The following is a 27,683-nucleotide window of genomic DNA, read 5'->3' as shown; positions in this document are numbered from 1 at the left end:
AATTTTCCTCTTCTCCTGATTTTCCTAAATTTCTGGTAAAGTCTGTTTTGTAGTTTTGGCTTGTGGCTTTTGATGACGGTGCCAGAGCAAGCAGCAGGGTGACAACAAGAGGTTTGGAATAATGAGGAGCTTCAGGAACTTAGATTATTTTAAACTGCTATGTAACTAAAGATGTGATAATGTTTGTGTTTGCTCTCTTCCTTGAATTCCTTCAGAATATATTTGTCTGTTGGCCTACCTGTGGTTTTCTCTAAAATCTTGGTTTATTTCCTTTTGAAAGCTACAAAACCTCCAAGATACAAGTGTGGGATCTCTAAAGCTTGTCCTGAAAAGCATTTTGCATTCAAAATGTCAAGTGGAGCAGCAAATGTAGTTGGACCTAAAATTTGTGTAGAGGATAATGTGTAAGTATTTTTACCTGTTGTTTCTAAGAGTCTCTTTCAAATACTTAGATCACTTTGCACATAAAATCAGCTGTTTAAATTAGGGTTTTTTTGCAAACAGTTGGCAAAAATGTCAGTTTGTGACATGAAAAGATCACATTGCATTATAACCTTATCTCTGATGAAGCACACTTAATGCTCTGCAGTAAATGCAGAAATGTATGTTGTTTTAACACATGCAAGATAGCTTGTACTTTGTTTCAGGTTTATGGACTTAAGGGTTAGTTAGACTTTGTCAAGTCAGATGCACACTTGTGTCTAAGTAACTTGTCCTGGTGTCTCTAATAGTAATTCAGTGAATATTTGTATTGTCTTTTGCAAGTAATCTTTTAAACTATATTTCCTCAGTATCAATGTCAGAACATATTTTCTACTTTTCTTCTAAGGTTGCCTTCAGAAGTGAAAAATAGTATTTTAATGATCAATAGTTATTTAACTATGCTGATGGTAATAAACTTTATATAATTGTGAAATGAGGAAAACAACTGCTTGAGACCCTGTTTGAAGTCTTCTTTCTAATAATGTTTTTGACACAGTATTATCAGTAATACTGTGCATAAAGTATTTAACTGAGTACTTTTCAGTAAACCCCCATCATGGGAATATTAATATTTATTTTTAGACTGTGTTTTTCCTCTTTGGGTGATAATGAGCAGGAACAACTTGAGTGTGCAGCTTCCTATAACATAATCTAATCCACTTGATTTTGCAGGTGACATGTCAGTAAAGATGTAATGTTAGTGTTGTTTGGAAGGAGATTTTTTAAAAATATCAGTCACACTTAACACTTTTGCTTTCCACTTGCATTTAACCTACTCCAGTTTAGCTGTTTCTCAGCTCACACTATATTAGTACAGATAATACAGAGAGCAGCTGGTGCTAATGAATTCTAGAGCCAATGGCAGCTTCTCTGTGAACAGCAGAACCCCACATAATAAATAGGATAGTGCATGTATTAAAAAAAAAATCACTTTACTCTCCAAAGTAACTGCAAGGCTAGTCTCAAGTGATCTTAAAGAGAAGACTGTTTTTAGCACTAAGTAGCATTCCTGTATAAGGCTGGCTTAGCTCAAGCTTGCTGGCTGGCGTGGGAGTCAGTTTGCAGCAGAGCATCCAGTGTAGCTGGGGAGCTGCAGGTGCTCAGCAGGAGCTCACCTGGGCACCCACAGGCTGCAGGCTGCTCCTTCCTTCCCTTTCCACTCTTGCAGGCTGCTCCTTCCTTCCCTTTCCCCTCTTGCAGGCTGCTCCTTCCTTCCCTTTCCCCTCTTGCAGGCTGCTCCTTCCTTCCCTTTCCCCTCTTGCAGGCTGCTCCTTCCCTTTCCCCTCTTGCAGGCTGCTCCTTCCCTTTCCCCTCTTGCAGGCTGCTCCTTCCCTTTCCCCTCTTGCAGGCTGCTCCTTCCTTCCCTTTCCACTCTTACTGGTGACTTGCTGGGTGACCTTGGGCAGGCTGATCTAATCTCAGCCTGGTATTTCTGCTGGTGTTACAAAACATGCTACTGTCTCATTCTGGTTGCTTAATATAGGGAGCTTAATATCTGTGAACACTTAAGCTGATTCAATGATTAAAAGTTGTAGGAATGCAAGGAATATTTTAATTTCAGGATTGTAGGGTTATTTTGTTTGGGATTTTTGACTTTTTTTTGTTTTGTTTTAATGTCTTACTGACCGATTAAATAAGAAGAGGTTTTTCTATTTCTGTCCAAAAACAAAGAATTCCTCTACTAGATATTTTGCTGAAGAAAGTGACCAAAAAAAAAGTAGTTGCTGGAAAAAGTCCTCTAAGTGGGCACTTCAGTACACAGCTATTAGATTCTAAAGTCCAGCTTTCCTTGGCAAACATCTTTCTGCATTCCTTCAGAGGGGAACTGCTCATGTCTGTCAGTATCCACCAGGAAATTTGATTGATTTTAGATGATCTCCTTCTTTGCTCATAAGAGGTTTTATTTTTCTTTCAAAAGCTCTTAACTTGTAGACTGTAAATTCGTGGAAGAATTCTAAAACTGAGGAAGGGCTGCCCTCCTGTGAGAAGCTGTTGCATTGCAGCCTGTTGTGTTTGTGATGATGCACAGGCTGTCTCAAGGGCATAAAGTAATATATCAGAGTCCTGAAAATAACTAATTTCCTCTTGAGTAGCTCTTTTTTTAGAGATGTTCTGTGAACTCACACTTGCAAAAAGGTTTTTCTTTTTCTGATTGCTTTGTGTTCTTCATACTTCCAAGACAAGCAGCAGGAATGAGTTTTCATAGTTTGTGAATGATATTTACAGAGTAGAGTATTTTTCCTATGTATTAATTGTAAGAATGTCACTTGAATTATGAAAGCACTAAAGTTGCTGATACAATTCAGAATGCAAGCCATTTGTCAACTTCTCTTTTTTAATTATATAGTTTTTTTTACTGTGAAACAGGATTTCTGTCGAGTTCAGTTTTGATTTCTGACAATTTCAGTTATAGCCTTGTTCTGTATTGGGAGACTGTAATCAGAATTAGAAAAAAACATGCTGGATTCATCATTAAAGTATTAAATATTGTAGCTGCTACTTCATGGGCTTTTTAGAAGGAGCTATATTTACTTCTTTACCAGCAACTCCTCCATGCAGTTCTACTTTAGTATGAAGCCAGTTGCATGATTGTGCACAGTTACCCAATAGCAGAATGTTGTGCTACATTCCTTTAGGAACTGGTAATTCTTGTATTCATCATTGCAGGTTTTATCTGAATCCATTATAACTTCATGCATGTGTGGAATTTTAGTGTCTAGTAACCTCAGTATTCAATATTTTTCTACTGCTACTTATTTACAGAGAATTTTGTAGTTAAATGAAAGGAATTTTTTTTTCTTTGTAAATTAAGTGCCTACTAAATTTTGCAGGAGGAAAAGAATAGGTTCAGAATTTCATTGCCTTTATTAATTTATGTTCCACTCTTTATTTACTGTATGCTTTTCTTGTTTAGAATGTTTTCTTGCTCAGACATGACATGAAAATCACGTGATCAGACCAGAAATGATCCTCCAGTGGCTAAAATACTTCTGGAGTTCCCTACTAACCAGAATTTAATTTGAATTTCAGCAGGAAATTTCAAGTATTTTCTTTAGGAAATTATTGAATTATAGTTTTAATTTAAATCACAGTTTTTGCCAGATAGTATAACTTAAGGGACTAACAAAAGAATATGAACTCTATAATCTCTGATTACTAGTTCTTTAAAACCTTTTAAATTCACTTTGCCAAGAGTTGCCCTTATCTGGTAGTCTTTCACAGCCTCTCTGAATACTGAGTCTGTTTCTGATACTTGTCTATTCAGTTTGTCATTCCTCTAAATTCTGGCTTCTGTCTCCATCCTGGGTGCAAAAGATAGTACCAGAGAGGAAGATTTTTGCCATTCTTCTATGACAGACCATTTCTTGTTCCTAGCCTGTCACTAAGAAGTTGGCAGGAGAAAGCTGACACGGAAGCTGTGTGTGTAAGGATGCCTTGCTTGGTGTTCAGACATGACCAGAAAATCATATTGCTGTGCAAAAAATGTGAAAAAATTTTGAACATAACAGGATTGTACACATGTGCAGCCCCTTCCTAAAGCCAACTAGGGAGGTTAAAGAAATCCTGATCAGGATGGAATTAAGGCATCTTCTGGAGTGTGTTTGTAACTAAGGACATGTGTGCACCTATATGCTTTTGCTGAGATGCTTTCTTTAATCTCAGCTAAAGGCTTCTTCATTATCTTAAGTTATGTAATTGTTCCAAACTTTTATTTGTCCTATTTATGCTACCTCTTTTAACCCTAGCTTCAAAATGTCAGTGCTGGGATATTTGGGGCCTGAAGGCAGAACAGAGCTCTTCACAGTGTGTGAATTGCCAGTGAACAGGGATGAGGAGGTCTAGAACCTTCCTCTCACTGGAGTAGTACAGCCACCAAGGTCTAAGGTGGCACAGCATCCTCCCTGAATCTTCACATTCCTGTTACCCCTTCTTTACTGCTCTGAAGGGCTTCCATTTCATAGTGGGACTCTTCAGCCCCTTTGCCTCTCCTCAGTTTGGTCAATAAATTACTGTCATAGATTCTGACATGTTTTTGGGATGTGTGATTGTAGTCCAAGATTGTATGCAACTCTTGCTTAAAGTCCCATCAGTGTGCTGACTATTTTTCTTGCAGTTAGGTTGCCTGTTACATGTATGAGTAGCTAAGTGCTTTGTCTTTCTTGTTTCTTCATGTGAATTTTAAATGCTTCTGTTCAGTTAGCTTTTAAACTCATTAACTCATTTTTGTTCATTGTGTGCTTGCAAAAAAAAGCTTAAAATGGTGGTTATGTGACTGTGCTGAGCTCCACAAATTAATATTTGGTTATTTTTTAAAACATTAATAATATCACTACATAAACAACACTATTTTTGTGGCACTTTTAATATACAGATGTACTTTGAAACCATGATTAAGCAATCAAATTAAATCAATACAGCTGGGGATAGTTGATGTATTCTTAATTCAGTGGTGCTTTAAGAACACAGATTAGTTCAAGGAGATTTTGCTTCATTTAAGTACTCATGAACATGTGGTCTTTTAACTATGTCTCTCTTAGAACTTGATCCTATTTAAAAAACAGAAATATTTCACATCAGAAGATTGCTCGATTAAAAGTATTTATTTTGTTGCAGTTTAATGAGTGGAGTAAAAAATAATGTTGGCAGAGGAATAAATATGGCCTTGGTCAATGGTAAGTGACATTTTAAGTGGGAAAATTGTCTTCATTTTCAAATTGTTTCTGAGATTTAAGGTGAAATATGGGATGGTGAAAGGCAAGCACCAAGGAGAAAAGGAAGTGCTCAGCTTATTTATACTGAGCTAATGTCAGATATTGACACTGACACCTTGCTGTTACAAAGCAGAAAAACTCGGTGCATTTTTGTTTCTAAAAATGGATTGTAAAATAATAATGTGGAGTGTGGTGGTGACTGTCTGTTTGATACATCATGTAAATTCCAAATGCAAAAATAGAAAAAGACATGAGATGCATGCTACTTCTTTTGACCTTGTGTATTGCCACCACTAATTATACTGTAGAATGCATTCTTCTGTTGCTCTGTTTTCCGTGAAACTTCTTTAGCATCTTTACCAGTTTTGTTACTACACACAAAGACCAGTTCATTATTTCCTCACTTGAATCAGTATATTTGGTACATGGACTTTGTCCATAAATGCATCCTGATAAGTAATTGTGTTCTGGGTTTGTAATTTTCATTAAAACCAAACAAGTTTATCTGTGTTACCTTGAAAGCTGAACTGAATGTCAGCACTGGCATATTGGTCTTTAATGCATAGGAAATGATTCCTTGTAGCACTGAGATAGCACTTTGTCATTCACTGCAATATAAATTCTTGTTATTTGCAGATTGTACTCAGGTCTACACCATCTAAAGCATAACTTGAACAACACTTCCTAATCCTATGTTGCTTTCCTAAATTGTCTCAATCTGTTCAAAACCAAAATACCTATGTTTGTATTTTATAGCTCCAGTCTTTCTCTCTGTCTTCCAAACTTTAAATGAATGTATATATTAAAAAAAACTCCACCTTCCATCAAATACTCCTTTGTAGACAGCATAATAAGAAAAGGTAATGAGATATACTATATTGTCCACTTTTTTCTATTTATTCTGGATGTTTAAATCTACTTACAGTAGTAAGTCTATAGCAAAACATGGAGTCTAATTTTAATCTTTGTGACTTTCCATATGGCACAAAAGGCAGTCTATAGCTATACTGTCTATTTTTGTAAAACCAGCTTTAAAAAAAGGCAGATATATTAACTGAATATTCTCTGTTGGTTTTAGAGCCTGTGGGTGTTTTCATTTATTTTAGATTCCACTTGAAGCAAAATCAGAATTTTGCCTAGAATCATAGAATTGTCTTTGCTTGAAGGGACCTTTAAGATCACCCAGTTCCAACCCCCCTGCCATGGCCAGGGACACCTTGCACTAGACCAGGTTGCTTAAAGCTGTAACCAGCCTGGCCTCCAACACTTCCATGGATCTTCTCACTTTTTTTCCTTTTACCTTTCCCTGCACTTTTTCACAAACCACTGCACTGTTTCCATAAAAGAGATGTTACCATAATTCATTTATCCAGTGTCTTCTGCAGCACTTTGTCTGAAAGAGTGTAAGAGGAGTTGGGCATATTATCTGTAAAATAATTTTGGCTATATTTGATGTCACCAAATGTTTCTTTTTCTCTTTTCCTTCAGGTAAAACAGGAGAATTATTAGATACTAAGTTCTTTGACATGTGGGGAGGAGGTAGGTGCAATTACACTGGTCAGAGAGAAACAACAAATGTGCATTTTTTCTTCCTTCTTGTCCAGACTCCATTTGCTGTGTGTTTTAAGGTGATAGTTAAGGGAGTGCTTCACCTCTACCTTTGTAATTGTGAGGAGAATGCAACTTCAAAGAAACAGAAGTGGCTGAGGTGGGAGGGAATGGTGTGGTTAATCAAACAGACTTGTTCTCCAGAGTAGTTCTCATTAGTGGTTATGTCTTTACACAATAAGAATTAAACTCTTTCTATAAAATAAGAGTTCTCTGATGCATTTTAGTTCTTAGTCTGGATCTTGTTATAAAGATATATTTACAATTTTAATATATATTCTATATATAAATATTATATATATTATCTTTACAAATATTCTTAAAAGTAATGTCTTTGCAGAAAGACATTGCAGTGTTTAAATACTTAATTGTTGCTTATTATTAAACAGTTTTATGTTCTCTTTCTTTTCAGATGTGGCACCACTTATTGAATTTTTGAAGACCATCCAGGATGGAACAATTGTGTTAATGGCAACATATGATGATGGTGCAACCAAGTATGTAATTGATTTTAAACAGCAAATGTTGCTTAAACTTTTACATTCTGTTTTATACTGAAAAAATACATTGTCACACAACCACTTTTAAAAAGATTTTGTCCTTCCAAGATGACAGATTTGAAACTATACTTTCAGTTTATTAGTTTTATAATGCAGATGTGATTTGGGCACAATAGAAGTCAAGCTAAAACTAAGCAGATATAGATATGCTGATTTTTCTGTTGCTGATGGCTCATTCTGTCTTAGGCTAGTAAATTCAGATACGTCCAGGCATTGGAACATGATTATGAGAACATACTTTGGTTGAAAGTGTCTGTTCTATCCAGCACTTCCTTTAGATCAGCTCCAAGACAGAGTTTGGTGCTTACAGGATGGCAGAGACCTTTCCCAACAAGCCTTGCCTGTGTGCTTTTCTTTAAAGTCACAGAAGTTATTAATGTGAGCCTTGTATTTTGTGCCCTGAGTGTTTTACTGTTTCATCCTAAAGCTGTTCAGTTTGTTAATATAGATGTAGCCTAAGAGGGTTTGGGTCTCCTGAAACATTGTCTTCCAACTTTCACAACTTGGGTCAGTTTCAGTAGATACTAAAAATTACTGTGGAATATGTATTACAATCTACTCCTCACTTAGGTGATCCTATCCAAAGGATTGCTTTTCACAGTGCAAATGGAAACTTCTTTCCTTTTCCTCTGTTGTTTTACTAATAATTAACTTTTTTGTTAATGTGGTCGGTACCCTTTTTTCCTCTTTTGGTTCAATTTGTTGTCTACAACTTGTCTGTATTTTTGATATAGAAACAGCTTACCTATGACTAAGTTCTGACTTTGCAGTGTGCAGTCTTTACAGTAAATAGTCCAGTGTGTTTACATTCACTGTTTTTAGGAAAGAAGAAAGTAATTTACTTTCTTGGTAAATTGGTATTAGCCAAGGTGGGATCTTCTCTCTGTTGTTCTGTTCACTTGTTTTGTTACTTTACATTTTACCTTCTTCCCTTTCTTCTTTGATATTTTAGATAATAAGTAGGGTTAGTTTTGCTTCAGTAAGCATGTACAGCTGATGATTTTGAAAGTTTGTTTGCAGATAGAATGCAGCTAAAGAAGAAGTTGTATTTGGCCCTGTCTTGCTGACAGGATCTACTGCTTTCTGACAATGCTACAACTACCACTGGTAGTTGATAGTAAACATAAATGCCAGTTGTTGGAAACAAGACTGTGAAGAATCAAGCTGCCCTAATGCTTGAGAAAGTTGGAGTATGGGTTGGGCAAATAACCTGCACAGTATTTAATAATTTTCATAATTTTGGCTAACATGAGTCACACAGCTATATCTCAATAGGTAAAATTAATCAGAAGTTTTGTGTCTTGTTTGGTAATCAGGCACATTTAGTAACTTAAAGGAAGAAATAAAGGGTGCTCTTTGGAGATTTTGGAATGATATCTTATCCTACAGAACTGTTTTCCTTTAGATACTAAAATTATCCTACTGGGGTTTACAGGCACTGAATCATGCTGGAGACAGCATTCTGAATTTTGAATTAACTGCCCCAAGCAGATGAGAACTTATTTCAGATATTCATTTCATTCTTGTAATCTAAAATAGCTTTTACTTCATCTAGACTTCAGCTTGAGCCTGCAAACAATGTTTACTTTAAAGACTGACTTTTTTAGTTGCTTGGAGAACTGCTAAGAGAACTTGAGATGTATAAATTCTCACAGGAGAGGGCTCTTGGCTTTTGTTGGTGTAGTGCTAGGTTTGTGTCCTGGTTCCTTGAGATTATAGTATGGAAGAGCAGTGCTCTTTGCATCAGGTGATTTCAGAACTAGCCATACCTGATTCTGAGAGATAGATCTTGCCCAGTATTGACTGACTTAGAGTGTATTAAATAGGATCAAAGCAGCCTGGTGCACTGAGCAATGAAAGCTCTAAGGATGTGTATTTTATTCACATGCTCTGGTTCCCAAACTTTTCTGGTTTGTTCAAGGCTTAACGAGGAAGCACGGAGACTGATTGCTGAATTAGGAAGCACATCCATCACTAACCTTGGCTTCAGGGACAACTGGGTCTTCTGTGGTGGGAAAGGAATTAAAACTAAAAGTCCATTTGAACAGGTTTGTGAATCTTTAGCTTCCTGGAATTTAACAGCTTACGTTAATAGAGGCATAGCATGTTTTATAAGTGCACCATGCATTTGTTCAAGATGAGTATCTATTGCAGTACTGGCACACAGTCTTATTTTCAGTGTTTTTCCTTTTCCTCCTTTTAAACATACAAAAAAAAGAGATTCTTTGGTGACTCATAAACAAGAAAAAAAATTTATATGGTGTAGATCTTACTATGCCAGTTAACTAGATTATTCATCTTTTTAGTGAATCAAATTAACCTGAAGAATTCAAAGCTTTTTGCCCAACTTCTATTTTAGATGCACTAAAAATGGTGAGCTTCCAAGAGATAAGTGGGTAGTTAAGGTGTTGGTGTTCCCAGCTGTAACTTTGCTCTTCTCTCAAATTGCTACCATCGCAAAATTTGTGGAATAGAATATATTCCCATACTTTAGCTGTTAAAATTCAGCATGTGTCAATATTGCCTTTAATTACTGGTAGAAATAGCTTTGTACTAGCACAGTAAGGATGTTTTTTCTTCTTTGTAAGGGAGGGGAAACTAAGTCTAGAAACAGTGGCAGACTCTTGGAGGCAATAATGTCTTACCTGACTGTAGATGGTTGTTTGGTGAAGAAATAAAATGTTCTTTCAAATCTTACTATTTGTTTTCATTGCCTTGTAAATTTAGTATCCTTATTTATTTTTACCTGGTGGTTCATGTTTTAATGCAGTTGGTAATTTCCTTGCTTCTCTCTTCCTAAGCAAACATCTATAATAAAATTTAAAAATGTTTCCCCTGTATGGCTTAACTTTTTACCATACACTTGTCTGGGCAAGTTACTTTAAATGGTGAATACTTACAGATTGTTATGTTTGATTCAAAGCACAAGAAGTTAGTAATGTTTTTTCTTTGTCCATGGCCTGAAAATAAGTACATGTCTTAAAGCTATGAGTTAAAGCAAAAGGATAAATGACTTCACATTAATGGCCGATTGATATTTTCCATTTATAGCATATAAAGAATAACAAGGACACAAACAAGTATGAAGGCTGGCCAGAAGTTGTTGAGATGGAAGGCTGTATCCCTCAGAAGCAAGACTAAATGAAAACAGAAGAAAAGGAAAAAGACTATGGAAGACAATGCACTTTCTGCTATTATTAGAGAGAGGGCTATGAAGGAGACTGTACTGTAAAAATTATTTTTAAAGCATGCAGCCATCTTGTCAGTGTGTGCATGAGCACTGACATTTTGAATATTGGGATTATTTATTGCTGACACACATAGAAATTCTTTTTGTAAATATGACCAAAATAAAAGAAACATCCAATCATTTCTATGCAGGTTTCTTAAAAGCACAGTATTTAGTTTGCCTGTGGTAAATAATACTTGTAGATAACTGGCTAATAAATAATGTATGTGGACAATAAACAGATTGTGACAAATGTACTGTCCTCTTAACAGTGCAATGTTGCTGTGACTATGTAAACTTGGTGGAATATTGCAGATTTTAGTAATACATTAATAAGGAGCTTTAATTTTTTTTATCCTCTGCCTTTTTAATGGCATCATCAATTTTTATTAAAACTATTTGGTTATTCTAATACCAAGTGCTCCAAAAATTTATTTTGTAGTCCCCTATCAAAACTGAGTAATCAGCAAAAGAAGACTACATGATAGTGTAACACAGATATGCGATGAAAAGCACAAGAGAATTTTTTTTCTATCTTTAGGGGATGAACTAAGGTAAATATGTAAATAGTATGTGTGATATTTAAAAGCAGCTTGGAAGAATTTGTATTTTACTTGAAAGTGTTTGCTTTATAGAAGGGACTGGCACATTAAGCAGCAGTACTGTGGCTAAATTGTTCATTTTTTATTGCAGCTTTTGTACTGCTGCTTAACCATTGATTCTCCCTATGGCAGTTCAGCTGCAGTGGATGTGTGTAATGGAAGAGCTTCCTCTTTTGGTTCTAACATCAGGAATAAATTTCCCATCACAAAGAGCCTGTTAGAAAGCAGTCTGCCTTCTAGTGAGAGCTGTTTCAGGGTACACAGCTGTGCACCTTCACCACCTACAGTACTTCTCATGCAATCTCTTCTTTTGGAATGTCAGAGAGAGCAGTGTGTCTTGGGGTATGCAATGTGTGACTTGTAAACTTAACTGACAATGTTTCCTTCATCCTTTTTTAATGGAAAAAAGGACCAAGTTTAAGTGGCCTTATTCTTTATCTTATATCAGAGCTGTGTGAAGACCTTGCTTTCTTTCTGAACTTGTATTTCTTTTAAGTAGGGCCAGCTTGAACTTTTCCTGAAACTAAATTATACCATACTAACTGATTGTATCCATATTCACAAAATTAGGGCTGACACAGAACTGGCTGTAATCTCCTGGAGCTTTGTGTTACGAGTTCTGGTATATTCCTCAAAAACTTCAAGCTAGTACTATGGTGCAAAAGCCACAAAGTATTTTTCAGGAGCCCACAGTGAGTTTGAAGAGGCATTGGAAATAGTATTATTGTTGATGTTTTCTGAGTCAAATTCTGTGCACTAAAAATTTCAAGCAATATTGAGAATTACCTTGTAAGAAAAATAAATAATCTCTGATACCAGGGTAAGACTGGATTCTGAGTTGTTCTCTGTGTTTAACTAGCTTTTTAAATAATGTGGGTTTCCCTTAATATTAATGTGAAATAGCTGTGAATCCACCTGACACAGTGAAATGACTTTTGTTAAATCTTCCAGATTTTCCTGTAGAAGGATGTGTTAAAATCCTGTGCATTTTTTCATTGAAGTAAAATCCCTTTTCTAATCAGTTTGAAATTCTATTCATTACTTAAGTCTGTAGTGGAAAAGTAATTGTTTAATTCCTGGAATTTTCACAGAAATTCAGTTCTGGTGTGTATGCCAGTATTGACTACACTGCTATCCAGAATAATACCAAAATAATTTTGAAGTTACTCAGCGGGGTTTTAAGAGGAAGAAACCCTATTTGGCTGCATTAGTAGTTTCCCTGGACTACATTTGTCTTCATTATTATGGCTTTGAACGCCAGTGAATATTACATCTTTCTTCAAATTAAAAAGTTAAAATTTCCTCTGCAAATTAAATGGAGAATGTGTGCCTTTATTAGCAATCTGAGTTGAGTAGAGATATCATGATTCTCTTAACTCCTTAAAGTTGTAACTGCAACAAACTTTAAACAATATATTTTAAAACAATGAAATGGTAGAATTATTTTTGTTGCATTTTAAATAATTTGAGTCTTGAAATTTTGATGGAAATCTTACTCTCTAAGCCATGTCCTCAAAGCTGTATGGTATCATATTTAATAAGACTCTTGCCAAATATTTAGAAGTTGTACTGGAGTGGCCACACAAATGGGGTGTCCTGGCTTTTCTCCATCATCATGACTTGCTGCAAGATCTGGTCCTGCCTTCTCTGCCTTGAGTGAACAAGTTACAGTGTCCTGCAGCTGAGATGAACTCTCTGAAATCAGTAGGATTTTCTGGTAATCCATCTGCATTTCATTTGAGTTGCCAAGCACAAAGATGACTTCTGGCCTCTCTCCAGCTGGGGATAGGAAATCAGTTGCAATGATGAAGGTACAGGTGTATAAATACCTGTGTGTGACAAAGCTCCAGGTTCCATATTTTCCTATATGGAAACATGGGTGATAGGAACATCTGTAGCATCTTGCAGGCTTGTTGAGAACAGAGCAGCAAGGAAAGGGAAGAGAGATTTTGAGGTATGTCTGCCTGAAAAAGTAGAGCTGTGAGAAGAGGGGTGGAAGGACACAAGAAGGTTTCAGCTTAATCTTCACCAAACTGGGATTCAAGGCAGCTTGAAGATGACTTCCATGTAAATCACAGCTCTCAACTGCTTTACTAATGGTGCTTTATATGGATTAATAGGAGTCCTAGGAAAGAAACTGAAGGAGGTCTCTGCCTTGATGTACCCTCTGGACCTTCCCTAGTGTCTTTCATGATCCAGCTGGTTTTTCTTTATCTTTTCCCCTCTGGGAAAAGCAGACCCTTTTACAGCCTTAGTTTCCTGATTGCCACTTTGGAAAAAGCTTTATTTTGCTCGGCATGTTTTGCTTTCTAGATGTCTTACTGTAGCACTTAGTTTGCTCAAACATTTAATTGACTGCTAAATGCTTCATGTGTATGTAATGTCTCCTGAACTGTTTGGGTTTTCTGCAGTCTGAGTGTTTTTCAAGAATAAGTGTATTAATAAGAGGCCAGGTGGGTAATTTCAAAAGGGGAAATAATACTGCCACCATAAGTGCTGACTGACTGCTCTGTAAGGATGGGAAGGGCTGCAGTGCCTCCCTAACTGACTTGGGTCATGGCTAAGGTGGATGCTAAGCGAAGGACTTTTTATTGATGAAATCCTCTTCAGTTTTAAGGCTGTAAGGCTGTAGCCTAGCCTGAATGCAAGGGGCCTGTTAAAGAAACTTGAAGAAACGAGTAAGGCTCGATGGGAACTTTGTGGCTGAAGCAGGAAAGTGCGAGAACATCTCTTGACGTGTTCAGTGGTATCATGAGGTGTCAGTGGCTCCTGATGCTCTACAAGGGATGCAAGGGACGTTGCTTCTCACCCTCTGAGCACCAGGCCAGCAGGACACCAACTCCTGAGCTTCAGCCACACCCTGCTCCTGGCTCCCTGGGGGCTGAAAAAGTGAACAATGGCAAGAGGGAACATGCTCTGCTTGAGATGCTTTGCATTTCTGATAACATTAAAGCCACTTTTAGTTCCTCCTTGCTGCCTCTGTTGTTATCCCTTTCAAGGTTCCAAAGATCTAAGGCATCCTTCATAGACTCAGGTTGAAACAGATTCCTCAGATATCATTTCCTGTGCTTAACTGTCCATCTAGGTGGGTTGGCTCATGTGCTGTCCCCATCTTCTTAGCTGAAAATAATTACTTTTTAGCAAGTTAAAAATGGATGACTGTCCACTTAAATATCTTTTTACATTCTTCCTTGCCCTATGGTTCTCCTCTCCAGAACACACAAACCAGTTCCTTTAATCTTGTATTTGAGTTGCTCTAATCTCTAAATCTGTAATCACCTGTTGCCTCAGAAAGGTCTGCTCCTTTCTGAGGGTGTTGTCCATAGCATGACATAGCTACAGGCTCATGCAAAGACATGAAGAAAGGCACTCCAGACTGAGGAGGAATCATGACTCCTCTTTGAGCTTGAGGGATAGCAGTAGAAGAGAGTGCTATCTTCTGTGGAACATAGCTTGCAAATGTTTTTGTCTACCAAATACTACATCCATCTTCTCTAATTATCCTTTTCAGCATTCAATGTTTAGCATTTTTTTTATCAGTACACTCTCAAGTTCCCAGGTCTTTGCACCCCATTGTAAAACTTGGTGGATTTCTTGATTTATGTTTTAATTCTCTAGATGCCTCAAAAGGACCTAACCAACCACATATATAACTACACCTTGTGTTAAGTTTTGTAGTATATTAGTTAATAAAATGAAGATCATCTGTTTATTGTCATTTGAAATATGCAGATATGAAAACTCTGTTTCAGGGAATTAGAATATATAGGGAGAGAGGTAGGGATCAGCAGAGAGCACTGTAATAGTCCAACTACATTGTCTGCTATGTAAAAAGCATGGAAATCACTCCATTCTCTGGGAAGTTTCTGATCCCTTGAGGCAGCCAAAGCAGCTGCTTAATTCTCTTTCTCCTGCTGATCTTGCAATCAATAAACAGGAAAAAAACCAAAAAAAACCAAAAAAAGAACAAAAAAAAAAAAACCAAACAAAAGCCAAAACAGCAAACTACTGACTTTAAATAATATTTTAAGGTTATTTTAGGTGTCAAAAATTGTATTATCCGAAGTATGGTCTCAGCAGAGAGTATGGTATTGTTCTGTCAGGACTTAGTGCTGTTTGGTCATCTCCCATCCATGCTGCCAATCAGTCCTGTGGCACAGCCTGAGGAGCCTGTGGGTTTATTTTCACTGCTGAAACAACCAGGGCTCACAACTCTCTCTTCAGGGTCTTCCACAGTGAAATGTTCTCCCCATCCAAGTTTTCACAAAGAAGGTGTTGAAACCTCCTGTGACAGTGCCTTACTGGCATGCTGAGCACCCTTCCTCACAGACAGCAGATTTTTTTGTGGTCCCAAGATAATAATTTGGTCAGGCCAATGGAGATGGACTGGCCAAATGTGGAGTAAAGGTCCAAATAGCAGATAATGGGCTTCATTGTTCCTGAACTGATGTTCCTAAAATAACCCACATAAGGCAGTGAAATACCACAACACAGAAGATTTTGTTTCCTTCTTCCTGACTTATACATTCAATAAAGAGTGACAGTTCAGAATCTGGTCACCATCTTTCCTGGAAAATGACTGATGACTAGGAAATGAATTCTTCAAAGTAACTTTGAAAGCCTCAGCCAAACTGTCCCAAGTTTCTAAAAGCTGGCTGTTAGTATGGAAGAAGTTAAGGGATTGCAAACCCTTCCAATTTCCCTGGATTTCAGTGGGAGTACTTACTGCTGGAGCTGGGATTTCAGTGTTTGTAAAATGCATTTAAGAGAATAATAAAAAGAAAGTATGCAGAATACTAATTAACTGACCATTTAGAAAATCGTAGTGTTTCTCATCAGTGTGCATGAACTGCAATAGTTATAACCACCCTGATGATAAAAAACTCTAACATTGATGCAGTTCTCTGACTAATTTCCCCCAGCACATGCAAACAAAATTCAACTGAAGGTTACTACAATATTAACAAATATCTAACCAACAAATCTCAAGGGCTGTAGTCTTATCACATTAGTTGTGGAAACCTTTTACATAACTTGCATAATTTAAATATTTACAAAATATAAACTTTCTTGTCTTATCAAAAATAGTTCTTTGCACAATTAAACAACAGTAATCCTTTCACATGATGCTTTTTAAGCCAGGCATTAAATCACTGCATAAAAATAAACAACCTTTCACAGATGTAAAATAAAATTAAGCCAACATATTGAGACAGGGAAAGTGTTATCATTAACAGTTTAAATATTTTAGTGGTGTGAGCCAATCCATAAATTATATTGTGCATTGAACTTACTGAAGATGCAACCTAATGAAAAATTCTAGCTGCTGATTCTATAAAGAAAATCTGTTCTAAAAAATCCTTTGCTTTATGGCAGATTCCTTTGGGCTAAATCTCATGTGGTTAATTTTGATAATGATGGTGAACCACCAGTGAGATGGCTGAATGTGGCAGATTATTGCATAGAATTCAAGAGTGGGGTGACAACCAGCTGACTTGCAAAATGTGTGCTCAGATACTCAGGAAATGCCTGCAGAGGGTTTTATTTCCTTCAAATATAAAAGTGTATTTCTGTCCCTTCTCAGACCTGTCCCTTGTGTGTTTGAAGGACAACCAGTTAAAAATCCTGAGGTTGCTGTTTGGTACCCCATTCACATTCACCAATCTGTGCTCCTGCCTCTCTCCCCAGGGCACAGCTTGACCCTCCTTTTCCAGGCAGACACTGCTGAGTTCTCTGCAGTCACACACGTTCCTCACTTCCCGATGCTTTTCGGCACAGTTTGCAGAAGGCAGAGTTGTGAACGGCTGCAAAGCAAATGCTTCGTGCTCAACAGCTGAACTCTTTCCCTATCTTTGTGGGTCTTTCTGAAGTCTGCAGAAATGAACTGTCTAGTCCCAGTTTTAAAAGCACAGACATAAGGACTATGAGAGTTTTACAAACTCTCTTGACTCTTCAGTCTCTGGCTAATGAGATCTTGAGATTTCTCCTCTTCGCCACACGGATATTCAGGACATTGTGTCTATTAAAACTTGAAAAGTTCAGCATCTGTCTCTGCTCATGGAGTAACACATTCAAATGTGTCATCAAGAGTCCTTTTTGGTGTTTAAGCTGTCCCTGCATGCAGCCTGATGTTTACCCAGCTGTCCTTTCAGTCGAGGCTCGCTTGGACAACCCGTGGTGTGGCAGTACCTGTCCCCCCAGGCCGATCCCTCTGAAATCCCGCATGGTGGCAGTGACTGCTGTCCCCGTGGCAGGGCAGCTGTGTGCAGCACACGGGCTGGCTGCTCTGGCCGTGTTTCCTGCACTGCACCTCACTTGCAGGTGTGTACGTCGGTCATGGTCTCGCACCTCCTGCAGCGCACGTAGCAGCACCAGATGAACTTGCACTCGCAGCGCTCCACGTGCCGCACGACGTGGGTGTTGTACCCGCGCCCGCAGCACAGCAGGTTGCAGCCCTCGGGCCCCTGCGACGTGCGGTTACATTCTCTGCCCTGAGTGCCAGGGATCCCCAGTTTTTGGTCTTCCACGCAGTAATTGGGCGATTTGTTCACATACAGCAGGTCCTCTTTCCCAATTGGTATTTTTCTCTGGCTTTTCTCTTTCCTGCGTAGCTTTTTTTTCAGTCTGTCCGATATTTGTATGCTGTTTTCATACTTCTCCTTTAAAAACCGGCCAATCTTTTCAAAGGATGACATGGTTTTCCAACAAGTTTTCACTGCACAGGACCCAGAAACACCATGACAACGGCAATCCACAGACATCAGCTTTGCCACAGCCTGAAAGCAAAGGGAGAACGACATTTGGATGTGCTCTTTCATTCATCAGGAATGCTGCCTGACATCAGCAGCACGGAGGTCTTAAAGTATTTAATATTACAGCTGCCACTGCCATTTCCACAGCAGGAAAGTCAGAGCACGTGTTAGGAACCTGGTTTCCAGCCCTGGACCCCCACTATGAGAGGCACGATCTTCAGACTCGCTTTTCATTTGCAGTTTGCAATGGCCATAATGTAGCAATATTGATCACAACAGTGAAAGCTGTGATTTCTGGATGGCTTTTCATTCTGGAGGATCCTAAATACGTGAATGACATGTCCTGTGTTGCTCCTCCCACTGCTGGAATGCAAAAGGCTCTCATGGGCAAAAGGGTCTAGTGGGGAAAGCAAGGGTAGGGCAGGCCATGGCACCCTTCCTATTTTGGAAGACGCTGACTGGGCAAGTAAGTGTCCAGTTATGTTGCCTTTAAAGGGTACTTTACAGCTACCATGAAGACCACTAAACATTGACAACCCTGTTTGTAACTAAGGCCACAGGAATGGCTGGAGTCACACAGCAGTGCCTGGGCAGCCAGTGTGGCTCAGCACGGGAGGAGGCACCTCAGGGCAAACTGTTGGAAGAGCAGGAAGATGCCCACATCTCCAGGCTTCAGAGAAAGTCTGTCAAAAGACCCACCATGGCTTAGCAGAGGTGTCTTTGGCTCAGGTAATCCATAGTAAATCTCAGGTGCTTCTCACGTATAGTCTTAAGCCCTGTTCTTTTAATTTAGGCATAACTAGTTCTAGTAGGAGTTCCTAGTGTTTCCAGTTTCATAATGGCTCCATTTAACACAGCTAGGTATTTGCACTCACATTACTTTTATACCTGTCAATGTTTAAGCAAGATTTCCACAGTTACTGCCAACACTTAAATGAAATTCTTGCCAACAATAAATACTTAAATACTTAGATGAGTTACTTTTCCATGCCCGTGCAGAAGCAAGGGCTGGGCTGAACAGTAACTGTCTGACCAACAATGGGAATTGGAAGCCTGTGTTAAGCTTTTTGTACCACATAACAATTTTGGCTCAGTTTGTAGAATAATCAAGCCTCAAACAACTGGAATCTGTAAACAAGCAGTAACTTCCTTTATCTTGAGACTGACTCAAACACTCAGGAGACAATCAATACAATACTTCCTTCTCTAACATCTAATTGTCATCATATAAAATCATACAATTAGTCTTGTGACAACCCTCTAATGACAAACACTAGAGTTTGAAAAAGGCACTGAAAAATCACACATGTACAGATGTAGTACCAGATATCATAATTTTTGGTTTGTTTTACATTTGCATTAACATACCTTCTGGAGCCATCCTGTAGATTCATAAGGGTCATTGGTTAGTAGTCTGGAAAGCCCATGTTGCTATCTTCCATTTTACTAACCTTTCCCCCCTATTTAATTTCCACAATCAAAGCAATTGGTAAATTTAACAGTAAGTGTGGATTTTAAATTAACTCATAGTATGTTTGCCTTCAAACTCCTCATGCATCAAGACCAATGCATATTGAAATTAATCCTCTTTGAAGGAACCAGTTTTACCAAAACATGGGGGAAAAAAACCAAATCAACACCCCAACTACATGATGTTTATTAAATTTCATCCTAAGCCTTTGCTTATCCTACAGCCTCCACATATACTATAGACTAGCTGCTGTCAGTCTATGTCTTTCTGAAACTGAATTAAAAACATAGAAGAAAAATCTAGCATCCTCCTCTGGTTGCCCCTGAGAAAGTTGTTTCATTTGTGCCAGTTCCTAAGCCTTGATTCTGCAGTGAGATCTGATACCTGAAATCCTACCAAGCCCCACTGGCCCTCTGCAGGACCAGAAAAAAACTCAAGCCCCAGACTCCATATTGGTAACTCAGGCAGCACAAATGCCATCCTCAAAATTCCAAAATTCCAAGGCATACAGCAAATCAAATGAGCTATTTCTATTCTCTGTGCTAAACTGAGACTTTTCATCAAGGTGACTGTGGTCACTGAAGTGTGGGATGAGTCCAGCATGGTTACTCCATTGGTTTCACTGGGCATTGAGACCCCCAGCACATTCTGCCCCAAAGGTCTTGACTCAGTCTTGAGCTGGCATTTGCATAAAACTCTACAAACCTTAAAAAAAACACATGACCAAAGTGTTTGCTTGGAGTCACATCTTTGGTGAATAAACAGGAATGATTTGTAGGTGGAGGTTACTGTGGAAGCCAAATATGCAAGACATTCACAAAAAACATTAGCAAGGAAGAGCAGGCATGTGCCCTTGACCTAGAACAGCCTTTACAAACTAAACCTGGCAAAGAGGTACTCCTGTGCAGGAAATACTTCCACATGCTGTGGGCTGCTTTTGCAATGGGAGATTTTTCTCCACTACTGGAAGAAATAACAATATTGCAGCAAGCAAACTCTCACCCATGAGCACACACAGACTCTTTTAGTGGCAAATCAACTGCTAGATGGTAGATACTTGCCATCTCTTCTACACAGACTAGTTTCTCTTTAGTAGACAGACTTGACCTTGCTCATATCTCAAGAATCTGTTAATGAAATCATATTCTGACTACCCAATGAAACCACTGGGTAGTCAGAATATGATTCATTAAGATGTAAAAGTGATTGGGGCAGATGAGAATTTAAAATACAAGGACAAAAAGTCTGTCAGAAGACAGATGACCTAATAAATGTGAATATCAAACACAATATCAAAAGATAAATTTTACACGCAACTTAAAAATAGAAAGGATTTAATGGCATTTTTCCAATTTTGAATGATAAGTTATTTTTGTCAAGTAACTAGAATTTCAAAGTAGTTTTAAATCATATTGTGCTAGTAGATTTTTGAGGTTACAGATGTAATCCTCATTTTCACTGCAGTATAATAAAGTACTTTCTAAGGGCAGAAGGATCCAGAAATTGTCAGAGGAAGCTCTGCACATACCTGCTAGGTGCTAAGGGCCATGTGGGCAAGTAGTCCAGCAGATGACACTCAGAGTCTTTCTCTGAGGATGAATTAAACAAAAGTAGAGGGAGACAGAGTTTCGAAACAGGAGCAGAAACCGATGTTGACCTCTTAGACTGATATCAGAATATAAAAATGTGGCATACATTAGCAGTGTATGAATGAACAGATGAATGAAAGAAACACAAATGTGATTCAGTGTCTTGCTTACCAGCTGCTAGGATGAGCAAATTTTAAGCTTGGAGTCCAATACACTTTAAGTTGCCAGCACAGGGAGATGACAATTTGCTTTGCCTGATCACAGAACATGCTACTGCATCTCAGTCTGTCACGTAAACTTCAATGAAAAATCTCCCGTAATTGAACAACTCACAAAATTTAGGGATTAGGCATCTCCTGATGGTGCAAGAAGACCTAAGATTGTACCTATAGAGCCAACATGGCCTTCAGGTGGGACACAGCTGCAGCATACCCCTGTGTCTCAGCAGTGCACAGTGACTGCAGAGTTACTGGGACCACGACTGACCACACAACCAGTGTTCTGTTTCACATTTTAGGTTCATATAGAGAATCTGTTCAGTTACTCATGAGCTAGTGAGAGGATTTTCCATACGAAACAAAATTCCATGGAGAGCTTCAGAGGAGCACTGTCACAGAAACCTGGTGGATGGATGTGTCCTTCTGAGCAAGCTGGGACAGGCTTTCTTTGGTGGGCCATGGAACTGACTGACAGCTTGTGAGAAATGAGCAGAGTGGTGACTGAGCTGGGTCCACCAGCATTGTGGTCTGCCACAGACCCATCTGAGCAGCTCCTCCTGCCCCTATTGCCCCTCAGCCTTGGTGGTACAACACGCACAACAAAAGCGCAGGGCCAAGTGATGAACAGGGATGAACAGTGCTCTTTTTTAAAATTAAACCTGAGAGAAAGATCATTTTTAAACTGCCTTCCTTTCACTGATCCAGTGCAATTAACAGGGGGAGCAGCATAGGGTGGGAATCTGTGGCTAGAACAGACAGATGGGGCAGAAAGCAGAGACTGATTTGCAGCAAAGGGTGTCAGTGGAATCCCAGTTTGCATACCCTCTAATGCCAGTTAATGCTTAACACATCCAAGCTGAGCTTTCTGTTTGCAGGCACTACTCCCAGCTGTGAGACAAGGACTGCCAGTACTTGTTTTGGCACAAAACTGCCAGTACTTGTTTTGCCTGTAATCAAATGTCCCAATTTCAGACACTGGTAGAACTAATATGATTATTCATGAAGACAAGCACAGGTCCTACCAGAGGTGCACTTAAGAACAGTTCCAAACTTGGTGAGTCTCTTACCAATTCACAAGCATCAGTAAAAACAAACTCTCCAAACTCTCCAAGGTCCCACATCAAATAAATTTCCACAAGTGGAAAAGTGAGCAGAATTTTTCCAGCAGTGAAATAATACTAATACAATGATAGTGAACCCATATGTGCCTGACTCCCCACATCCTTTTGTACAAGGAGCAGAAGAACCCAGCTCACATATGCACACCTAAGCACACTGAAAATTGCCGTGCTAAAGGATGATGAATGTTTATCTTGTAGCAGAATAAGAATGCAACCTGAACCTTCTGAGAGTTGGATTATTGGAGAACTCAAAAGATAAACAGTTTTAAAATTTTTATATGTCGATATGATAACTATGACATGTGGCAGTATAAAATAAAATTTTGTACTGAAATAAGAGATAACTAAGAGAATTCTGCACATACCAGTTCTCTTACTAACTCCAAACAAACACAGAAGTACTGTCCCTGGAAGACTGCTCTAGCAAGACACCAAACATGATAGTATTTATTACACAAGGTCATAAGATATCAAAACATCCTTCTTGTAAGCCCCAAAACATGAAGGCCAACATTTTCCAGCAACTCTTAGTTAAGATTTGAAAATACAAAAATGAAGAGTTATGCTAAACTTCAGATAATATTGCTGCTAGAAATCCCAAGTACCAACAACAAACATTCTTTTTCATTCTGGACAGTGATCAAAATATTTGATTTATCCTACATTTTGCCATTAAATTACAAAATATTTATGCATGGAAGCTGACTATATATATTTCTTCCTTAACTATCTCGCTCTAGAAATATGATAAACAACTCTTTGCTCTTTCCTTAAAGAAATAATAATTTTATGTTCTGTTCCTCTTATTAACATCTCCTACAAGAAACCAATCACCTTTCCTTGGAGGTGATTTAGCTGACTGACATCTAATTAAACTCATAACTTTTAGATCTCATCTTTTACTTAAGTTTAAAGTTTGCTTCAACTACTTCAGTTATAAAAAGCATCTTTGTCACCCGGAATCATGGAATGGTTTCAGTTGGAGGGAACCTGAAAGATTTTCTGCTTTTCCAACTATATAGTTTAAATGAAATAACACATATTACCTGTAAAAATTACTTCAAATTAAAGTAATTTTCAGTTATACCACCATGGCTCTTATGATGGCTTACTATGGCTATTCCTTGTCTATGGCAGATAGGGAAAGTTGATTGCAGTAAAACCCACTGATGCTACTTCCAGCTACAGGAAATTTTGGAGTCACAATGGAGTCCATCAATATGTGTAGTCAAAACCAGAGTTTTTCCCTTTCTTTTTTTCCCCTTTAGTTAAAGTTGTGTCACTGAGCAGAACAGATTTAAAGTATTATGAGCCCAGATAGAACCATTAAGATGAAATCTCCAAGGTAAAGCAAAGAAAGTAATTTTAAAGGAAAAATAATACAAATCTCTGTCATTCCAGATGAAAGCTCCAAGCACTAGATTACAGGCTCATATCTTCCTGTACAGGCTATTGCTGCCCCTATTTTGCATCCTCTGCAGGACAGGAAGGAAAATCCAATGTCACACATCCAAACACACAGTTTTCCTCTGCAAGCCTGGGTTAGAAGTTCTTTGGACTGAAAAAAGCCATCCAAAATCAGTCTCCTTTCACTTCTTTGATGTGTGTTCTAACCAATGAGCTGCTTTGAAGGTGTCATTTCTATCCCATATTTTTAAAGAAAATATTAACTCTTGATTTCTCCTCTGAACAATGCTAAACTTGCACTCTCAGGTGTGGACTGCAGACTGCAAGATGAGTAATGAGGCCCTGTGTCCAGCTGGCCTTCTCATTCAGTATTAGAGAGAATTGTAAATGCAGGTCATGTTAATAACAGAATAATCAGTGACAGAAATCATATCATATTATGATGATAACCGGATTATTTCAAGTTTATAACTGAATATGAAATATCTAATTAAGATAAATTTACTATTTAAGCACTCATTTATTAATTATTTTGTGGATTTTATTTTAACATGCAGAAATTAGTTGGTTAAAACCAGCTCTGATTCTGAGCTTCTACACGTTTCTTTGGTGATGTTACTGCTGTTCTCGCCACTGGCCCCACGAATACCTGCAGCCAAGGCCCCACCTCCTCTGCCTGGCGTCGCTTTGCCAGCGAAGGTGATCGAGGGCTGCTGCCACACCCGAGTGACACCCACCTGCCTGCCAGCCTCGTTGTTGTGCAGGTCCATGGCCACCAGCCCGCTCCTGCCCGTCGCGTTCTTCAAAGGCACATCCAGGAACTTCCTGCTGAAGGACATTCCGTAGTGGATGTCGTCCGAGCAGCCTCCCCAGTGCCAGCCCTCGCTGGCGGAGCCGCCGTGCCGCAGGGTGACATCGCAGGAGCACTCGGTCACGTTCCCCGCGCTGCAGGAGCGCGTCACCGAGTGCACCAGCCCCGCCGCCGCCACCGCCGACACGAACGCCGTCTCCTTCGTGCCTGCACAGCGAGGCGAGACAACATTACCCACAACTGCCTCTGGTCACCTTCCTGGCGCCCACACCCCAAAACAGAGGTCCCCAAACCCCAAACTGACCCCTCGCCCCATAATGGGATCCCCACACCCCAAACTGCCCCCAAACCCCACACTGGGACCCCAAACCCCACACAGAGACCCCACACCCCACATGGGCTGCAGAAAGGAACTTTACAAGCCAGCTGATTATTAAAAGTTAATAACAGTTAAAAGTTAAAAGTTTAAAGTCATCACAGCTTGGTCTGTAGTGTCAGCCTGTTCAAAGCAGTGGATGTTCATACCCCAGAACAACTTCAGGGCATGGCCTCTTCACATGGCCATGCTATTAATGATGCTGTTTCTCACTACTGGTAATGGTACCAAATTTTGGTAACTTCTTTCTAAATCTGATTAGGAATTTTATTTGCCGCAGAAATTTTCAAGCCAAATAATAAATGAAGAATCAAACTCCAAACGACCCACACATTCCAAACCCCTTACTCTTCACTCTGCTTTTCACTATTCATATTGATTTGAAGAAGAAAAGGTCAGTCTAAATCTCAGAGAAGCTGTCATGATCCCAGGTTACTTTGGTACAGGGCCAAAACTTACCTCATGCTAAATTTAGCAAACATTGATGTTCTTCTAATTCACAAAGGTTGCAAAGAGTCCCAAAAGTCTTAAACGAGGCAGAAATCAGCACAAAGATATTTTGGCCATGTGCTTTTCCTAGAAAAAGCTGGCCATGGGAAAGACAGCAGCATGAAAGGTCTTTACTTGTTAGACTGGCTTCTTAGGCCTGCCCCATTCTCTGAAACTTCTGGCATAATGTGGCACCCAGCCACAATTAACACATTACTGTGTAAGGCATACCCGAAGCAAATTGAATATCAATGAGTGGTCAATAAATGTAGCTGAAATTTTACTGAAATGGGCCAATTTTCACTGTCGTGAAGATTATTCATTTCCAGTCTCCAATGTTTCTGCTCATGGGCAGGAAAATTCCTGTTTGTTTCTCCTGTTTGTATTAGTCTGTGTTGCTGGTACCACCATAAAAGGCTTCCACAGTCCACACTAGTGAAGCTGTGTGGGTGAACAGTGGCACTCATTTATGGGTCTTCAGGAACAGTCCTTCCTGTTGAACAGAAGGACTAACACACATATGGCTCCATACAGTGGGGAAAACTCCCATTTTCTTTTTTTCCCCTTTCCTTTTTGGAATATGCATAATTTTTTATTCCTCACTTTATGTTTTCATGGTTAAAACTTGGGGGGGTTTTCATTGCTTTAGTACAAAGATTGCATGAACACAAAGTGAAGTACTACAAAACTTAAAATCACATCCATCACACAATCAGTGACCAGGGAGCCAAAAAAAAAAAAAAAAGTTGCAGGATCCTTGCAACTTGCAGGAAAGTTTTGGTGCGACATTTGATACAAAAAACCTCATCCTTGTTTCAGTGGAAATTCCAGCAATTTTATAGTTATTTTATGCAAAAAAGCATCTTTGGTTTCACTGTGCTGATCATTATCACATAACTGAGCATATATTATATATTTTAAAGCATTTCACATTGTATTTAGTGTCCTGAGCAGACATTTTGCCTGCAAGTGACCTTTCTGAAACAATATGTCATAAGCCCTCTTATTTAAGTAGCTATGACACAAGGGGATAAACACAACCGAAGTCTAAGAACAACAGTATTTCAGTATAGCTAAGTGGATCTACCTACGGGCAGTGTCATCCACGGATGTACTACGCGAAAATTACAAGAAGCAGCAGCAGCGTTGCAAAGACAAGCGCAGGTTTGGTCCGCTCGGTGCATTTCGTGCGCCCGCGGTACCTCCCGGGTCGGCGGCGGGCATCTCCTGCCCGGCTCTGCCGACGGGACGCACGGACGGTCCCCGCCGCCGCCACAGGGCTCCTGGCCGCGCAAACCCATTCCCCGGGGCAGCCCGGTCCCCGCCCCGCCGAGCGGCAGCGGTGCCTCGGGGCGGTCCCTCGGTCGCTCACTCACCGCTGCTCAGCTGCTGCCCGGGGCCGGCGCTGCCGCGGCGGGCGGCGGGCGGCGAGCGGCAGTCCCAGCGCTCGTGTCGGAACTGGCTGCGGCACTCCTGCAGCCCCAGGCGCGCTCCCTCCCGGATCGCGGCCATCAGCTCCGGCTTCTGCTCGCACAGCTCCTGCTGCCGGCGGCTCAGCGGAGGGCTGGCGCAGCCCGGCTTCTCGGGCCCGCCGGCGGCGGCGATGCCCAGCCACCTGCGGAGGCAGCGGCCCGTCAGCGCCGGGCCCCGACGGACCCGAGGGGACGGGCTCGGCGCAGCCCTCCCACCCTGACCCCGGCTACTCACATCCAGGTGCTGCCGGCGGCGGGGCAGAGAGCGAGCAGCAGCGCCGCCCGCAGCAGGCTCGGTCCGAGGGGAGCCCCGCGCCCCATGGCAGCCGCATCCAGCCCCGCCGCGCTGCCGCCCCTGCCCGCCGCCCGCCCGGGCAGCAGGGACCGAGGGGGACCGTACCCAGGGGCACCCCCTACTCGGGTTTGTCCCCCTCCAGGGACAGGGGACAGCTGGCGCGGCGAGCCCGGCCCGTCGGACGGCCCTCCTGGGGAGGCTGGGCGGGCAGGGAGGGCGGCGGGAGGGGACACATCGGGAGCGCTCGGTTCCCGTCAAGGTGAGAAAGTTGGGATTGATGTTTTCCCCGGCTCCTTCCCCGGCTGTGCCTCCCCGCCCGTGCATTGGCCGCCCGGGGGCCGGGGCGGGCCGGGGCGGGCCGGGCGGGGGCGCGGCGAGGGCTCCGCTGCACAAAGCGCGGCCCCGCACGGCCCCGCACGGCTCCGCACGGCCCCGCTCCGCTGCACAAAGCGCGGCCCCGCACGGCCCCGCACGGCCCCGCACGGCCC

General features: G+C 40.4%; 2 protein-coding genes across 2 annotated transcripts in view; one reads left to right on the top strand and one right to left on the bottom strand.

The window, feature by feature from the left end:
• Positions 1–12,215, top strand: part of FAM3C (FAM3 metabolism regulating signaling molecule C) — a 29,970-nt gene extending 17,755 nt beyond the window's left edge. The window contains exons 5-10 of the mRNA XM_054631337.2: positions 281–404; positions 5,098–5,156; positions 6,684–6,734; positions 7,216–7,300; positions 9,285–9,411; positions 10,415–12,215. Coding sequence (XP_054487312.1) covers positions 281–404; positions 5,098–5,156; positions 6,684–6,734; positions 7,216–7,300; positions 9,285–9,411; positions 10,415–10,504 — 536 coding nt within the window. The 3' untranslated portion in view covers positions 10,505–12,215. The remainder of the gene's footprint in view (positions 1–280; positions 405–5,097; positions 5,157–6,683; positions 6,735–7,215; positions 7,301–9,284; positions 9,412–10,414) is intronic.
• Positions 12,216–14,774: 2,559 nt separating this feature from the next.
• On the bottom strand, positions 14,775–27,348 carry WNT16 (Wnt family member 16). Its single transcript, XM_054632221.2, has 4 exons — positions 27,136–27,348; positions 26,805–27,043; positions 24,490–24,770; positions 14,775–17,970 (listed from the first exon to the last, which is right to left on the bottom strand). The coding sequence occupies exons 1-4, from the start codon at positions 27,219–27,221 to the stop codon at positions 17,506–17,508; spliced, it is 1,071 nt and encodes a 356-aa protein (XP_054488196.2). The 5' UTR covers positions 27,222–27,348; the 3' UTR covers positions 14,775–17,505.
• Positions 27,349–27,683: the final 335 nt, after the last annotated feature.

Source organism: Agelaius phoeniceus, chromosome 5 (genome assembly GCF_051311805.1).
Source record: "Agelaius phoeniceus isolate bAgePho1 chromosome 5, bAgePho1.hap1, whole genome shotgun sequence".
NCBI lineage: Eukaryota > Metazoa > Chordata > Aves > Passeriformes > Icteridae > Agelaius > Agelaius phoeniceus.
Note: the sequence above shows the minus strand (reverse complement) of the source record. Positions and strands in the feature narration are given on the sequence as shown.

Coding starts and splice junctions, on each gene's coding strand:
- WNT16 (XM_054632221.2), bottom strand. CDS start 27,221: ATGGGGCGCGGGGCTCCCCTCGGACCGAGCCTGCTGCGGGCGGCGCTG. Junction 27,044..27,135: donor GCCGCCGGCAGCACCTGGAT/GTGAGTAGCCGG, acceptor CTGCCTCCGCAG/GTGGCTGGGCATCGCCGCCG. Junction 17,971..24,489: donor ACAACGAGGCTGGCAGGCAG/GTGGGTGTCACT, acceptor CTTTGCTTTCAG/GCTGTGGCAAAGCTGATGTC.